The sequence below is a fragment of the Phocoena sinus genome, chromosome 2 (assembly GCF_008692025.1).
Source record: "Phocoena sinus isolate mPhoSin1 chromosome 2, mPhoSin1.pri, whole genome shotgun sequence".
Taxonomy (NCBI): Eukaryota; Metazoa; Chordata; class Mammalia; order Artiodactyla; family Phocoenidae; genus Phocoena; species Phocoena sinus.
In genome coordinates, this window is record NC_045764.1 from 132,748,799 (window position 1) to 132,767,097 (window position 18,299).

General features: G+C 36.1%; 1 protein-coding gene across 8 annotated transcripts in view; it reads left to right on the plus strand.

The window, feature by feature from the left end:
• KTN1 (kinectin 1) overlaps window positions 1–16,461 on the plus strand; it is a 119,582-nt gene extending 103,121 nt beyond the window's left edge. For 4 of the 8 annotated variants that reach the window (XM_032624530.1, XM_032624531.1, XM_032624537.1 and 1 more), the window contains 10 exons: window positions 688–768; window positions 1,547–1,636; window positions 1,756–1,848; window positions 2,797–2,868; window positions 3,108–3,191; window positions 3,352–3,435; window positions 6,320–6,403; window positions 8,424–8,516; window positions 9,630–9,750; window positions 15,972–16,461. In XM_032624530.1, coding sequence (XP_032480421.1) covers window positions 688–768; window positions 1,547–1,636; window positions 1,756–1,848; window positions 2,797–2,868; window positions 3,108–3,191; window positions 3,352–3,435; window positions 6,320–6,403; window positions 8,424–8,516; window positions 9,630–9,750; window positions 15,972–15,976 — 807 coding nt within the window. In that variant the 3' untranslated portion in view covers window positions 15,977–16,461. The remainder of the gene's footprint in view (window positions 1–687; window positions 769–1,546; window positions 1,637–1,755; window positions 1,849–2,796; window positions 2,869–3,107; window positions 3,192–3,351; window positions 3,436–6,319; window positions 6,404–8,423; window positions 8,517–9,629; window positions 9,751–15,971) is intronic. The other 4 variants (XM_032624538.1, XM_032624533.1, XM_032624532.1 and 1 more) reach the window with 2 other exon arrangements.
• Window positions 16,462–18,299: the final 1,838 nt, after the last annotated feature.

An 18,299-nucleotide genomic window follows, 5' to 3' on the forward strand; every position in this document is an offset into this window, starting at 1 on the left:
TCATCAAAAATCTAGAATAATTTATTCTGAAATTTGGAATAATGACTAAAATTATAATAATGCCTTGTGTTTGCATCAGCTGACCTTTCAGTACAAATAGAGTTTTTGTTGGTTTTAAACACACAAATGTTTGTGTATTCTTATCTCTCATTATGACTTAAAAAATGCTTCATAATACATATTTATTTTGAAGTATTTTCACAATCCCTGGAGCACCTTCACAGAATCTGAAATCTTTTGACTACAGTATCTCAATTGAACTTTTAGTTTATGAGTTCAATTTTTGAGAACTGGTTTACCTGAAAAAAAGTTTGAAAAATTATTCATTCTAGGCTTTCTCTGTCTTAAATATTGAATCTATTAGTCCTAGCACTAGTAAGTGGTAGAGGCTGGTTTGAGCCCAGATCTTCTACCTGTATGTCCAGAATTCAGTTGCACATATCCTAGGACAGGGTAAATAAATTTAAATTTGATTTTGTGGTAGTACATAGGCATATTTTTAGTGTTTATTTTCAAGGCTGGGTCACGTACAACTTATGTAACAATTCTACTTTGAAATTTCCAGAAGGATGGTATTTGTCTATATAGATTTCTTTTATAATCTTCTAATTTGGTTATTTAAAATACTTTACTTATTTCATTTAGGTATTTTTTGAAATTGGTTGTTTTGACTTTTCTTCTCCACAGAGTTATAGTGAATGGTTGCATGGATTTGAAAAGAGGGCAAAAGAATGTGTGGCTGGAACTTCAGGTTCAGAAGAGGTTAAGGTTAGTTCATGAAGTGAAGTATTTATATTTTAAAGAAACATAGAAAAAAGAAGTAAATCAGAATTTGTCTTTATAAGCTTGGGAAAGATAAAGGCTATATTATGAGTAGAATAGTGATCTTTTCAGAAAGTATAAGAAGGTGGTTTCATTTTTGTGTACATTTTGGTGGAAATGGTATTAAGTCTTCCCTGTGTTTGATTTGTGTACAAAGCTGATGTTTCTCGTTTAACTCTGTTATCTTAGTCATTTCTAAAACTGAATATTTAACTGTCTGTTGCTCTCTTTTTAGCTTGGGTTTAGAAAGTAAAGATCAGTTGATAGGTAGAAACTGACTGGTTTGCTAATGTATCCCCAAATACATTACTTAAGAGTATTCAGAGCCTAGATGTATTTTTATCCTTGACTACTGAAATTTGGGAGATTAACTTTTTTTGTCTCTCAAGTGACATGAATAAAATTTCTTTCCCATGGCATTGTGATCTTACTTCACATGTGGATCTGCTTTGATTTACTGTCTCACTAAAGAGTGACAAGCCTATTTATTACAAAATTGTGTGACACATTTTGTATTAAACAGACTCTAAGAGTTTTATTAGGAAAATCAAATGACCATAAAAAAGGTAATTAAACTTCATTGTTACTTAAGAAGGTTGAAATGTAGTAATTAATAATAAAACAGAAACCGTTTATATAATATACCATTAAGTACTGAAACAGATTTGAAGCACAAAACTTTCTGGTAAAACTAGAGAATTTTTCTTTATTTTATTGTTTGCAGGTTTTAGAGCACAAGTTGAAAGAAGCTGATGAAATGCACACATTGTTACAGCTAGAGTGTGAAAAATACAAATCCGTCCTTGCAGAAACAGTAGGAAATGATTTTTAACCTACATTTTAAAATAATTATTAACATTACTTAGTTGCTTAAATAGTTTATCTTGGTATTAGAACATGAATTTTTCAGAACAACTATACTTTTGTTTATAGGAAGGAATTTTACAGAAACTACAGAGAAGTGTGGAGCAAGAAGAGAATAAATGGAAAGTTAAGGTCGATGAATCACAAAAGACTATTAAACAGGTATTTAAAAACAAAGAGCTTAGGGGAAAAAAAATAAAAGGGATGTGTGAACGATTTAAAAAAAAAAAAAAAAAGCTTAGAGTAGTGGTTCTCACAGTGTGGGCCCTGGACGAGCAGCGTCAGCATCACGTGGGCACATTGTTTGGGCCCCCCCAAGGCTTACTGAGTGTGAAGCTGTGGGGTTAGCAGTCTGTGTTTTAAAGAGCCCCCCCAAGTGATTCTGATGCCCACAGACGCTTGAGACTCACTGGTTTAGGGTACGACTAAAGAGTAATGATACAGAGTGCTGAGTGCTTTGGAAGTTAAAGAACCACAATGTGATAACATAAGGCAAAGAACTTGGTGTTCACAATAAGTTTTAAAACACAGATATGTGACTCATGATATAGTATTCAAGAAAAAGTAAGTCCTTCTTCTGTTCACGGGACTTAAATACTATTTTGTAGTCTTAGTTTTTCTTTGTTTACAGTTGTCCCTCCATATCCATCAAGGAATTAGTTCCAGGAGTCTCCACAGATACCAAAATCTGGTATCTTGGATGCTCATATAGAATGATGTAGTAGTACTTGGGTGTGGTAAATAAAGAGTGCCATCTCTTGCTCACTTGTTTTCCTGGGCTGACCTATGCAGAATCTGGGGTTGCCGATGGTATTCTATATTAATGCATTTGGGGATTAAGTACAGCTGATTATTGTTAATTACAGTTAATTAACAATTAACTGGGCCTAATATAATACCATGCAAATGGGGTAGGTTTTGACCGCAGTTTAAATCAAGTTAAATGTGACACTCTAATTTTTAAGATCTTTTAAAATTCAGTTATGGCTTTAAGTGAGATACATGAAAAAAAAACCTCTGAAGTGTCTAATTGATTAAAATTCTACAAGATAGAAAAGCCTCTGTATCCTTGGTGGTTTAACTTGGTCATGTAATTATTTCACATTTCAGATGCAATTGTCATTCACATCTTCGGAGCAAGAGCTAGAGCGATTAAGAAGAGAAAATAAAGATATTGAAAATGTATGTTATCTCACCATTTGACTTGTAACCTATGGACTCATTTTTTAGCATTAAGGATTGTCTTACAAGCTGTGTTTTAAGATTTCTTTTGTCTTATGATGTGGTTGTTACGCCTTTAAGAATATCTTGAGTAGTGTTTCAGATGGTATAGTTTTATATTCATAAGTGTCATAACTTTTCATTGTAGGGAAGCCTCTTAAATATGGCTCTTAACTTTTCCTTCTTTGTTGCACTGCTAGCTGAGAAGAGAACGAGAGCATTTGGAAATGGAGCTAGAGAAGGCAGAAATGGAACGATCTACCTATGTTACGGAAGTCAGAGAGGTACTTACGATAGAATTTTTTTCAACCTTCTCAATTTAAGTTAAATTTATAACAGTGATAAAATATTTCAGTGTAAGTTGTTTCTGGCAGAGCTTCCAAGTAGCATACAAACATGGGATATCATAAGGAAATCAATCTTAAACTCTAAACTTCATTGCAGCTGAAAGATCTGTTGACTGAATTGCAGAAAAAACTTGATGATTCATATTCTGAAGCAGTAAGACAGAATGAAGAGCTAAATTTGGTAAGAAGCTTGTTCTCCACGGGGTATCAAGTAGGCTCTGAAAACACTTCTGTTGACATGTGGAGAAACCATCCAGACTTCTTCACCTTGCTAACACCTTTAGCTTGGCATTTTTATAAGTTTAAGATAATATTCATATTCTGATGACTCAAGATGGTCTGTCTTTTCTTAATTCCTAAGATGATCCTTCTTTTCTTAGCTCCTAACAATGGCATGTTTGGCTTGCAACTCTTTTTCAGAATTTTCTGTGTTTTATAAAACCAAATTTCTTCAACAGCATTATTTTCAGTGAATAAAGAAATGAAACAAACAGACAAAGATTGGCTGAGTTGCAAAGACTCTCTTCTCAGAGTTACCATAGTTAACTGAGCCTCTTATTTTCTAACCTGGAAGGAGATTATTGAAGGTGGAAGATACATATTCTTCGTTCAAGGGCAACGATCCAATGTAGCTTCTTATTTTAACTGGCCTTTCTACACATTATAGATAACAAAAAGCTTGTGGAATTCTTTATCATCATCTTATCATTCAGAGCATAATAATCCGAAAACTACAGACTCAAAGTTAGTTAAGTGTGTAGACAGAGTACCCTGTATTCCCACTCTTAAATTTTCTGAAAATTTACACTGATTGAGACAGGCTTGTTTTTTAAATAAACATGACTATCTTATTGTATGTTTGAAACAGTAATCATTATGTCTATCTGTGACTTTTAAAAATTAGGAATATGATTAGATTTTTTAAAAGTACTTGAATGGGGCTTCCCTGGTGGTGCAGTGGTTGAGAGTCCGCCTGCTGATGCAGGGGACACGGGTTCGTGCCCCGGTCCGGGAAGATCCCACATGCCGCGGAGCGGCTGGGCCCGTGAGCCATGGTCGCTGAGCCTGCATGTCCGGAGCCTGTGCTCCGCAACGGGAGAGGCCACAACAGTGAGAGGCCCGCATACCGCAAAAAAAAAAAAAAGTACTTGAATGAACTCTAGTACAATTGCAGTAAGACAGTTTTCTCCTTACTATAAGTTAACGCTGCCAAGTTTGGGATTTTCTTTTTAGTACTGCTGTATGTACCAAAGAAAATTTCTTAACTCATTCATGTTAAGCAGTGTTACAGCAGTGATTTATGGGAATCAATTTTCAGAGTAGAGCTCTCTATGAAATGTACACAGAGTTCGCACCCCGACACACACACACACACAGACACACACGCGCGCGCGTGCCCCTTTCTATTTTTGAAATAAAATTTACCTTTATTTTACCTTAATTGAATCATTCCCACTGCAGTGTGGGAATGATTCAATTAAGGTTTTATGCATACGTTTGCTATACATTGCACAGATTGGTACTGTGATATGCAACAGCTTTAAGTGATATGCTTATCCTGTAATGTGGTTGTTTTTTGTTTTTTTTTTTGTGGTACATGGGCCTCTCACTGTTGTGGCCTCTCCCGTTGCGGAGCACAGGCTCCAGACGTGCAGGCTAAGTGGCCATGGCTCACGGGCCCAGCCGCTCCGCGGCATGTGGGATCCTCCCGGACCGGGGCATGAACCCGTGTCCTCTGCATCGGCAGGCGGACTCTTAACCACTGCGCCACCAGGGAAGCCCCTGTAATGTGTTTTTTAAAAACCCCCTTCCACCTACAGTTGTTGGAGATTTTACTTTTAACTTTGATGCTTGGTGGCTGACTCCAGTGCAGCATCAAACCAACAGGATTATGGTTGAGTCTCCATTCAGTCTGATGCTCTCTTTATACATTTTGACCCTTTACTTCTGTCAAGAGGTCATTTTGAGTGATATTTAAAATTTTTTTGCCTTGAGTTTGCAGTCTTCATTTTAATCTTCCTGTTTGCTTTTTGCTGAGGGTAACTGTTGCCACATTTTAAGATATATTAAAATAATTTTGTTTGCTTATACATTGTGTGTTCCTGGGCCAAAGGAATAACCTCTCTGATGTATGAAATCAGAGTTAAGTAAAGGAGCAAGAACTGAAGCATTTGGGATAGAGTTCCCAAAATAAAATTTCCAAATGGAATGTCCTGCACTAATTCTCTCTACATGTTTGAAATGTCAGTGTCTTATATTTCCCCCTTTTGGGTTTCCAGAACTGTTTAGAATGCTGTGCCTGTGGGTGAGAGACATAATTAACTTGATGAGTTTAATAAGAAAAAGTTATCTTTTGTCAGTCCATTTCCCTCATTCTTATGTAATCAGAATAGTTACTAAGAGAACAGTCATTACGTATTAGCTCTAAAGTTTAATAGAGCTTTATAACTGTTTCAACAAGTTGGTTGAGATGTATATATTAAGACATGTCTTGTTGGTATAGTTAGGCCAGTGTGGTCTTGCACTCATCTTTCTAGTGACATCTTAAAGGATGAGTGACATTTAAATTTTTGAAGATTTCATTTTACTGGATTTGTAATCTTCTGTTCAATGTTTTTTTTTAAAATATTACCAATTGATTCTTCTTAACTGAACTATATAGGTTAAGAAAGCCTTTAAACATTTAAAAACTAGTAAAATTTCTTATGACTTGCCTTTTAATTTGAAATAAATGTGAATGAACTGCCCTATGAATAGTGAATAGTAATGCTTTAAAAAAAATAATCTCCTGGAATTTGATGGTTTTGTTTTTACATTTGCAGTTTTCTACTCTCAATTCTAGTTGGTTTTGTAGCTATTCTTATGTTTAGCTTTACAGATTGGAACCTCCACTTCTTAGCTTTTCTGTACATCTGGTGCAGCATATTGGCTAATCCACTGTGCATAATAACTGTTAGCGATCCCATTCTTTCTCATTCATTCTTCAGCCCTAGAGGTCTCGGCATAATCAAAGAAGGAATCAAAGAAGGATGTGAATTAATTGTGGTGTTCCTGTATTTTTACAGTTAAAGAAGCAGTTAAATGAAACACTTGCAAAACTTAGAACTGAACAAAGTGAAAGACAGAAGGTAGCTGGTGACTTGCATAAGGTAAGACACTGCTTGTCCTGAAGATGCCATATCATCATATTATGTTGTACCTTGAATCTTAAGCAGACATACTGCTAACCCTGGATTCATTCTTTTATATCATTACATTAATTTGTTTATAAATTTAAGCTGTTTGTTATACAGTTACATATTTGGAACTAGACTTTTTGGCTTGTTTTTCCATTCTTAATTCGCTTCTTCATTTCATCATATTTATATAATTAATTGCTTCGTAAAGTGTAGATTAAATTTTGAATTCAGTTGATGTGACTCTTAAAATTGGTTACATCTATATATTTTTTATTGGGATTTGCTTATATAGTCATTTACAAAGTATGTTTCTTTTGATCTTCATGAATGTGAAAGAAGTATATATAGACCTCTGATGTTTCAGAAATTCGTCCCTTTATTTCTTTGTAGAAATATGTTTTTCTTAATCTCACATGTAGATGGGTGATTTTTAGGATTACATTTTTTATTCTTTGCATTAGGTTGACAAGTTATTTGTAATTCTGTTTTGAGATTTTTTTTTTTTTTTTTTTTTTTTTTGTGGTACGTGGTCCCCTCACTGTCGTGGCCTCTCCCGTTGCGGAGCACAGGCTCCGGACACGCAGGCTCAGCGGCCATGGCTCACGGGCCCAGCCGCTCCGCGGCATGTGGGATCTTCCCGGACCGGGGCACGAACCCGTGTCCCCTGCATCGGCAGGTGGACTCCCAAACACTGCGCCACCAGGGAAGCCCCTGTTTTGAGATTTTTAATAGTGTAATTCATAAATGCTTTTATCAGAGCTGCTTTAGAGCTAAGATTGTTTATAGCAGATCTAGTCATTAGCAAAACAATTAAATTTGCCACTCTTTTAAAGGTTGAAAGATATATTTGTTGGTTCTGTATGATATATCATAATTGTTATGCAAAAGTCTAGGAATCTAGAGTTGCTTCAGATTACTTTGATGTTGTCACCAGTAGATAAAATGTGAACTTAAAAAGTTTCATTAGGTTTGAATCCTACTGCTACCACTTCTGAGCTGTGTGACCATGGGGCAATTATTTGCTCTTTGCAAGTCTCAAGTTTATCTTCTATAAAATGGCATTTACAAGGGCTATTTTGTGAATGAAAATAAATTAAGAATGTGAATTATTAAAAAAAGTTTCAGAGCTCTGACTTAGATATATGATACATTGTCAGGATTGAGCAATCTGATTTATATTTTGATAACGTGAATGTTTGATCACTGGACAAAATATAAAACTTGCAGTTTTAGCCTAGCAATTTATTTTCTCAGAAAGTACTTTAAGGATATTAAACAGGTGCTCAAAGATATGGATATGCCATGTTATTTGGCATAAAATGGCAACAGTAGTTGAAAGTGAACTGCACCATATCTATGTAATAGAAATACTGTGCAACTCTGAATTGGAAATGCACATAAATATTTATTGACATGTAAAAAGAAAATGCTTCGTCAAACAGCATGTATGTTGAAAGCCCATTTATAGAACATTTTCTACCAATTTTCTGTTAGGACATATATGCACTAAAGAGGGATCTAGACTAGGAGTCAGCAAACTCAGGAACTGTTTTAGGATTTGTGGGCCACCTATAGTTTCTTTCATATACTCTTTGTTTTTTTGTCTAGCACGACTCTTTAAAAATGTAAAAACCGATCTTAGCTTGTGAGCTCTACAAAAACAGGCTGTGTGTGGCTAGATTTGGCTGACCTCTGATCTAGACTAATGTTAACCTAAATATCACTGTGGTTATTTCTGCTTTTTATTTCTTTATACATTTTCTGCATTGTTTGAACTTTTTAAAATGGTGAGCATGTGTTTTTATAATCTGGTGGGGGAGAAAGCTATTTGATTTGGGGGAAAAAACGGAACAGGTTGGCTTTGTTGTATTTTGAGAAGAGCTTTAGTTTTGTACAAAATATAATGAGTGTAAGAAAATCACTCATTTTTTTTTCTTGTATATATTTATCAGTTGTATTATTCAGAGGCTCCATATTGCTTTCCTCACAGGCTCAACAGTCACTGGATCTTATCCAGTCAAAAATAGTAAAAGCTGCTGGAGACACTACTGTTATTGAGAATAGTGATGTTTCCCCAGAAACGGTATGCATTTTCTTTAGCTCCAAATCTCTGCGCTGATTACCTTGTAAATTATGTGAAGAATAAAAAATGTACAGGATCCATTTCTGCCTAAAAAAAATGCCTTTTTAATGTGCTTCTATCAATTATGTTGCATTCTTAACTCAAGGTTGTTTTTTCTTTGAGGTATCTTATCTGAAATGCAGTGTTCGTATTAATGTTTGTTTTCACTTTAGCTTGGTGAGACATTATTATGTTAATGTTTAGGTTTGTGGTAGAAAGTATTATGGTGTACTGCTTAAGAACGTAGACTCTGTAAGGTAGATAGCTGGGGGGAAGCAGCCGCAAGGCACAGGGATATTAGCTCGGTGCTTTGTGACAGCCTGGAAGGGTGGGATGGGGAGAGTGGGAGGGAGGGAGACGCAAGAGGGAAGACATATGGGAACATATGTATATGAATAGCTGATTCACTTTGTTATAAATCAGAAACTAACACACCATTGTAAAGCAATTATACCCCAATAAAGATGTTAAAAAAAAAAAAAAAAAAAAAAAGAATGTAGACTCTGCTGCTCGTGTTGAATCCTGGTGCTACTATTCAGTAGCTGTGTGACTGACTTAGGGGAAACTTTTTATCCTCTCTGTGCTTTAGTTGCTCTATCTGTAAAAGGCAATGATATTAGTACCTATCTTGTAGGATTGTTGAAGGGAATAAATGAATTACTATATAAAACACTTAGAATAGTGGGTAACACTTAAAACAGTGCTTCAAGTTTAGTCAGAGCTCAGTATTTGTTAACTCTTATATTTCTGTTGTTATGAATGTACTCTCCTTTGGTTCCTTGCAATTTTTTTTCTGAAAGGAGAAATGGATTTATATCTGATATTCATCGATTCTAGATTTTTCCCTTTGTAACCTAGTGACAACATTTATAACATAACTTTCTTTGATGTAAACTAATTTGCAATGCTAGGTAGCAAACCCTATTGCGCTATGTGGTTTTTATTGTCAATTTTCATATCATCTTCCAGATTTTTTTGTTTGTGTTTAAAACAGCAATAAACTATTTTTGGTTTTGGTTGCAAATGCCTTTTTCTTGTGCTCAGCATTTTTCATCTCTTCCATCTTCTTTTTAGGAGTCTTCTGAGAAGGAGACAATGTCTGTAAGTCTAAATCAGACTGTAACACAGTTACAGCAGTTACTTCAGGCAGTAAACCAACAGCTCACAAAGGAGAAAGAACACTATCAGGTATTAGGTAAGAATAACTGAAGTATTACTGTCTGTCTATAGATAATTGACATAGTGTGTGTGTAAATGTATGTATAGTGTGTATTTACTTTAAATATAGGAACTCTTGTTACCCTAGTGGAAATATTCCCTCTTTATCTCTCTCAGAACCTCCAAATGACAGCTTTATAGCTTTTTTGGAGTTTTATTTCCATCTTGTACATATTTTTTGGTCTTGTAGCTTGGAGGAGAAAAAAACGTACCTTATCTTTTTTTTTTTTTTAAATATGTAAGTTTCATGAGTATAGCATTATACATGTGTACACTGCAAGGTGATCACCACCACAAGACTAGTTACCATCTATAACCATACAGTTGACTTCCTTTTCCCATTTTGTCCACCCTCCAGCTCCCTTCCCCTCTGGTAACTACTAAGCTGTTCTCTTTTATGAGTTTGTTTTTGTTTTGTCTGTTTGTTTTGTTTTAGATTCCACATATGAGTGAAATCATATTGTCTTTCTCCATCTGACTTATTTTACTTAGCATAATACCTCCAAGTTCTAACCATGTTGTTGCAAATGGCAGGATTTCCTTCTTTTTTATGGCCAAGTAGTTCACTCTGTGTGTGTGTGTGTGTGTGTGTGTGTGTGTGTGTGTGTGTGTATGTGTATGTACACATACATACCACATCTTCTCTATCGATTCATTCATTGGTGGACACTTAGGTTGTTTCCATATCTTAACTATTGTGAATAATGCTGCAGTGAACATATCTTTTCCAATTAGTGTTTTCATGTAAAAACCCTTTTTCTTTGCCTCTTTTGACCTTTTTACAGAACAGACTCAACTTGTTTACCTAGGTTTTGTTCATTGCCATAATGTCTGCAACTGTTTCTTTAGTTTATCCTGATCTTAGTTCTGGTAAAATATCTGTGTGATTTCTTTTTTTTTTTAATGACTTGGTAAAATAAAGTGACTATAATGTTTTTACTGAGGTAAGATGCTGAACTGAAAATCAAGTCATCACAGTTTCTTTACATTGGAAGCTGGATTTTATTTAAGTTTGCTGTGGGTAATCAAAGAAATCCATTTTTTAACTCCTGAAGTGAGAGTCTTAACTGAAGATAAACAAACCAAGCTATAAAATTTTATTGACCGTATTACATGTTGATTGATTTGATTCCTGGGTTTTACCTGTTTCAAGAATGACTTAAGTCACAATGCCTTGGGTAATTAGGGTGTTCTGATACGCACTGAATACTTTAGATATTCTTCTTTTGAAGCTGTTTGTTCTATAATAATCGTGGTGTCCTGGACATGAGTAGGGTGGCCTGTGCAATGCCAGGGGGCAACTCATCACTTAATTGTCCCTTTCAGAACCCAAACTTAAGACTCTTAGGTTATACAAAGGCCTCAGGATAGGTTACGTGCTCTGGAAAAGTTGGTATGGACCTCCATCTTGATCACAGGGGCATTCTGTCTCACTTTTGTAGAATGATTGTCCTCTGGCCTGTCTTAGTGTACACTCTCCTTTAAAATGCTATTTCAGGTGAGTTACCTCTAAGAAGACTTTTCAGATAAACCCAACTCATTCTTATAACCTGTCAGCAAAAAGAATTATACCTTAATCTTTTATCCTTGGTAAGCTGACCTCTCAGTTGCCTAGAGTTAAATTTCTGCCACCTGACCACTCTTCCCCGAATTAGAAAATAACCTCGTGTCCTGCTTCCCAGGGCAACTTTCCTTCCCACATCTTCAGTCCTGCTTCAGTCCTGAAGTCCACATCTTCAGTCCTCTCCACTCACTGCTTCTGTTCAGTCTTGAAAAATGCTCAAATATATTATTTTAACTTTGCACTTTCTTTAGATTACCACCCTAATTTTTTTTACTTCACTGTTTAACAAAGATTCTTAAAAGAAGAAACTATTCTCACAGTCTCATGCTACTAACTACTCCATTTCCTCTAGAATGGCTTCTCTTTCTGCCATTCCGTTGAAACTGTTTTTGCTGAGGTAATTCATTAATGATTTCCTAATTGCTAGAGCTAATACAGGATCATCTTTTGCATATAAGATACTGAAAATAGTTGTGAATTATTCTAAATACGGTGAGGTCAGTCCTTAGGCCTCTGTTTTCTAAGGGAAGGGTTTCGCTTCTGAGAACCTAAAAAATTATAAGATGGCCTGTTACCCTTTGCCTTTAGACCTTGTCAGTAGTCTCTCTCTAGCATCTCAAAAGTGTTCTTCAGTATTTTCTTTTTCTTCTCAAACATGTGGTCTGAACCATTTTTGCTTGCCTGTTTCCACATTTGCCTTAATCATATTAAATTTGAGACTTACACTGATCATTGGTAGTAACACTTTTATTTTTCCAGACTTTTTTCTTCCTAATTTATAAAAATGTAGTGTGTAATTTGTTAAAAGAAATACATATACCTTGGCAACACAGCTGAAACTGAACTGTTGTTTAGCAGGCAGCTCACCTAAGTGATAGATAACTCAGCATTCTTTTGTTAGCTGATGAACTTAATTTCAAATTTGGCAAGTGAAAGGGCGGTTGAGTGGTCAGCAGTGTATCATGAAAGATAGATGGATTGTATGAAGCTAGAGGTCCACCAGCACTTGAGAACTCTCTCCTTGCATAGGTTCTAGCCAGCACTGACAGTGATAACCCCTCCTTAGGGATCTCTTGGTTCCCACAGCTCTTCTTTATGCCCTTTAAATGTTTGTGTTACCCTCAAGTTTTTAACTTCAGCCATCATTTTTGCTCAGTGTATTCTCCCTCTTGTCAACTCTTTTAAAATTACTACCAGATAATTAAATTGGAAATACAGATTTCTTAATCATCAGAATTTATAGGTTAATGTCTGATGTCAAGAATCTTTTTTTTCTTCCCTGCTTTATTTAGGTATACGTTATTACTGTTGTTTTTTTTTAATTAAAGCATAGTTAATTTACAATGTTGTTTTAGTTTCTGGTGTACAGCAAAGTGATTTAGTTATATATATACATATATATATTCTTTTTCATATTCTTTTCCATATAGTTTATTACAAGATATTGAATATTCAATATGTTGAATATTGAACCTTATTGAGTAAGGTTCCCTGTGCTATACAGTAGAACCTTGTTGTTTATCTTGTTTTATATATAGTAGTTTGTATCTGCTAATCTCAAACTCCCAGTTTATCCCTCCCTCAGCCCCCTTTCCCCTTTGATAGCCATGTTTATTTTCTATGTCTGTGAGTCTGTTTCTGCTTTGTAAATACGTTCATTTGTGTTATATTTTAGATTCCACATATAAGTGATATCATATGGTATTTGTCTTTCTCTTTCTGACTTACTTCACTTAGTATGATAATCTCTAGTTGCATCCATGTTGCTGCAAATGGCATTATTTCATTCTGCTTTATGGCCAAGTAATATTCCATTGTATGTATATACTACGTCTTCTTGTTGATGGACACTTAGGTTGCTTCCATGTCTTGGCTCTTGTAAATAGTGCCTCTGTGAACATTGGGGTGCATGTATTGTTTTTAATTAGAGTTTTCTTCAGCTGTATGACCAGGAGTGGGATTGGCATGCGGTAGTTCTATTTTTAGTTTTTTGAAGAACCTCCATACTGTTTTCCATAGTGGCTGCACCAATTTACCTTCCTACCAGGAATCTTACTTCTTTTTAGTATATACTACAAGTACATATGAATTGTTTAAGATAATGCTGTACATTTTCAGTAAGAGAAAAGCTATTTTTAAAAGACAAAAATGAGAGAGATGATGTATAGTAATTTAGTTTTCGAAATCCTAATACACAGAACTTAGCCTTTCTTTGAGTTGTAGGGGCATTTGTTTTGCGCCCTTAATTTGTAAAACATTAACCCTTCTTTTCTTCTGGAAGTCTTCCTGCTCATCTGCTGTCCTTCTGTCCCCACCCCTGCCACCTCCCCAAACAGAAGGCTGTCATCCGCCTGTCCCCCTTTTAATTAAGGTAAATGTTTTTGTAGCTTTGGATTGTTAACACTAGTATTTTGTAGTATACTTTTTTGTTTCCAGATACCTACTTTTTCTTGTGTTTCATATCTGCCTGGCTTCTAAGTGTTCCAAGTGTATGTCCGATTATATCAGAAAACTTTATCACCCCATGTCTTAGTCTGTTTGGGCTGCTATAACAAAACCCCCATACACTGGGTGGCTTAAGCAGCAGACATTTATTTTTCACATTTCTGGAGGCTGGGGAATCTAAGATCAAGGCACCGGTAGGTTCTGTCAGGTGAGACCCACTTCCTGGTTTAAAGATGGCCATTTTCTTTCTGTGTCCTCACATGGCAAAAGGGGCAGGGGAGCTCTCTGGGGTCCTTTTTAAAAGGACACTAATCCCATTCATGACAGTGGAATCTCCTAAAGGCCCCACTTCCAAATACCATTACATGGGAGTTAGAATCTCAACATAGGAATTTCGGGGGACGGGGGAGACACAAACATTCAGACTATAACACCCAGGATCCTTTACCTTGGAACCTGTTTGTGGAATCATGTGGAAGGAGGCTGATGATTTTAACAGCTGACACTTCATGAATGTGCCTCTAAGAACGAACATGCTTCTAACATATGGTCATTCATTTACATTTTCACAGCAACCCAGTGCAGTAGATAGATAGGGATGATGGTGATGATGATGATGATTAATATTATTACTTATTTTTTTATTCCCATTTTACAGCAGACCCAAAGAAGTTCTGTAAGTTGCCCAAAGTCACACAGCTAGTAACTGGGTGAGCTGGGATTTAAATTAAGGTGGTCTGGGCCTAGGCCCTGTGCTCTTAATCTGCACTTTACTTCTCCCTAATTCAAGCACTGTGTGCTCTGATCCTTGTCACAGCTTTCTTTTCTCCTCATTCTGTCTAATCCTTTATTGCCAGCTTCTTCTAGTTTCTTCCTTCAGTTCTGGCTTTTTCCTAAAGTTGGTAATTTGGTTTGTCAGTATTGAATTGGAGAGGCTCTTGAAGTTATCCAGGAAAAGCTGAGGTGAAATTTTGTGTATGTGTTTTGTATATATGTGTCCTCCTTACTCCCTTTAACAAATAGATTCTTTCATGATACAGTTTTCTCTTGTTTCTGAAAGGAAAAAGTTCTTTTTTGGTGCTATTGGAGTGTAAGAGTTAATGTTTCAGACAAAAACTAGCTTTTATTTCTACACTTTACACTTGACTGTCATATGGATCAGGTTTTCATTTTGTGTAATGTGTTTACACAGCACTTCTTAGTTTAATGTACCAGTGGGCTCTGCAGACTTTCTGATTAGCTGTTAATCTTGTTTTAATTAGAGAACATGATAGCCAGTGATAACTTTGTTTTTTAACTTTCTAATTGCTTCTTTCCCCCTCAACTTTTTAATTTTGAAAAATTTCACACTTAATGAAAAGTTGAAAGGATATATAACACTGACCCCTTCAGCTACTTCATCTCTTTATTTGTGTATACATATTTTGTTGATGTCAACACATTTGAAAGTAACTTTCAGATAATATGACATTTTACCCCTAAGCACTTAAGTATGTATCTCTTAAGAACAAAGACATTCTCTTACAAATCCATAGTATCACTGTCACATCCAAAAAGACCAGAACAGTAGCTCTAATATCATCCATTTTAAAGCCCATATTTGTGTCCCCACTTATACCCGAAATACCTTTTTAGCTATTTTTTCCAAACCAGGATCCAGTCAGACTTCACATGTTGCATATGGTTAAGTCCTTTTAATCTCTTTAATGGCTTTTGAAGTTTAATTTCTTTAGTCATTTTATCTGACTTGGAAAGCTTCAAAAGACCTTAGAAAATCTCTGTCTGAAGCTTAAATTATTTATTCACCAGGGGAGAGTTGTAAATTTCAGTTTCTTTCCAGTGCTGCTCACTCACCTTATTAGCTTTACAGTCTCTTGAGTAGAACAGTAATACAAATGGATTCCCAATGTTGTTCTCTTAAATGTTTTCTAAATAGGATTTTAAATCCCTGTATTATTCTCAGTTTGGTCTGAGATTTTGGTTCACATATTTAAAAATCCACCTTCAGAAGCTCCTTCTGAATCCTGAGATTTTTCTCTTATTTTTGATTACCATCAGTATTAATTGTTCTGATCTTAGTTGAAAAGGCCATGCTAGATCAAATGGCATATGTACTTTTGGTATTTGACAGATGTCTTCTGATTGCCTTTTGTTTTAAAATGAATTTCTTTCTTTCTGATCTTTTACAGAGTGAAGTAATTGGGAAACTGTTCATTCAAGGATAACAGAAGGCATTGTATTATATTTTGCCAAATTAAAGCCTTATTTATGTTTTCACCCTTTCTACTTTGTCAGAAACACTGAACAGAGTTTTGTCTTTTCTAATCCTTGTTAGACTACTGATTTAAAGAGAGAGATAAAAAGCCAACTCTGTAGACACCTTCAGAGTTTAGTTTTATAATAAAAACTGTTTGAATAATTAGACCTTTACATTCCTGAAAATAAAATAAACATGTAATCTTGTATCTTATTTTGCTCAATAAAATTGTTCAGAAGATCAAAAGTGGTAAAGACAATGTAAAATTTAACATTTTAATACAGATGTTGTACACTGTTTTACTTAACATTTTGGGGAGCAACTGCCTCTGACTTCAACTCAAGAAAACACTTTTTGTTGCTAATGTAATCGGTTTTTGTAATGACGTCAGCAAATAAAGGGATGCTTATTATTCAAACTGGTTTTGATTTTCGTTGCACTTTAACAGATTTCATTAGCACTTAGATCAACATAATTTAGAGCACAATCATTAATTGCAACTTCAGACAGGGTAGGTTTGTTGCTTGTATACCTTCTCTAACTAGAGCTCTGGGTCTTCTCTGTGGTTCTATGCAAGGTAAACTGTGTCCTGAAGGTAGTGTGGGTTACAGAAAGGATGGGGCAAGTATTTAGGGTTTCAGACCTACCACCCCTGCTTCAGGTAGACGAGCTCTACTTTATTTTTACTATTACTATTTTAAGTAATGATTAACTTTTTTGTTTCCTTCTTATCAGACACTTTTACACAGTTTACATATGTTATCTTTTTTGGTGTTTGAATATGTTGATAACATATGTTATCTTTTTCTTTTTTAATAATTGGCTGAAAACACTGAGTGCTCAGATGCTAAATAACGATTGACAAATGTCTTATGCCACTGAGTATTAAAGTACCTGCTATACCATATGGTGGCCTCCTTGCTGTTTCAGCCATGCTTCTACCATGGGGCCTTTCCACTTTCTGTTCTTTCCGCTGCAGCTCTCTTCTCTTGGGTGTCAGTCTTGGCTGGTTCGCTCACCATCATGAAATCTGCTTAAATGTCACCTTTTTCATCGGGTCTTGACTACCCAGTATTCCCCCTGCCTCCCTATCCGCCTACCTGTCTTGGTCTATAACATTAACAGTCCTCCAGTATATACTTGGTCATTCCCTATACCCCTCCCTACCAGAAAGTAAGCTCCAGGAGGGCAGGAACCGTCTCTTTTGTTCCTTGCTTTATCCCCAGCCTTGAGAAAGTACCTGACACTTAATTGTGCTCAAATATTTAAATGAATGAATGAATGAATGGGTGAAGTTCATCTTTATTATTTATTTATTTTTTTGGCCACACTGCATGGCTTGTGGGATCTTAGTTCCCCGACCAGGGATCAAACCCAGGCCTGGCAGTGAAAGTGCCAAGTCCTAACCTCCGCACCACCAGGGAATTCCCAAAATTCATTTTTATACCTTGAGGATTATCTAAAGTGGTGCCTTCACCATATAGCATGTGCACCAAATAGTATTTCTAAAGTATATAGAGAGAAACTGAAGAAGCTGCTCATGGCCATTGGTAACTGGACTGGGAATTTGGGCTACCCCAGGCCTTGTCTGCTTTCAGCAAACCACTGGGAAATTGGTCTGAAGGCCAGCCAGATGCCATATCATCGTCGTCTCTTTTTCCTTTGCCATTGCCTATAAAGGTACTCATGTCTCTGCCTTCTGAAAAAAGCAAACAAATCCCACTTTCCATCTTACAGCCTCTTCTTGCTATTTTTTTTTTTAATAAATTATTTATTTTTGGCTGCATTGGGTCTTTGTTGCTGCACGCGGGCTTTCTCAGTTGCAGTGAGCGGGGACTACTCTTCATTATGGTGCGTGGGCTTCTCACTGCAGTGGCCTCTCTTGTTGCGGAGCACAGGCTCCAGGCATGTGGGCCTCAGCAGTTGTGGCCCACGGTCTCCAGAGCACAGGCTCAGTAGCTGTGGCACACGGAGTTGCTCCATTGCATGTGAGATCTTCCCGGAGCAGGGCTCTAACCAGTGTCCCCTGCATTGGCAAGCAGACTCCCAACCACTGCACCACCAGGGAAGTCCTTCTTGCTATTCTTGCTCAGAAGAACTGTGTAACTGTATTATTTTTCAACCTCCTTATATGTTTGAATTTAAAAAAAAATTGCAAGAGATTTTGAGGACTCAGTCTTAATCTCTGATTAATTTCTGTTCCCTCCCTCAACATCCCAACCAAATATGTGTTCATCTTTTTGCCTCTGAAGTGGCGGGA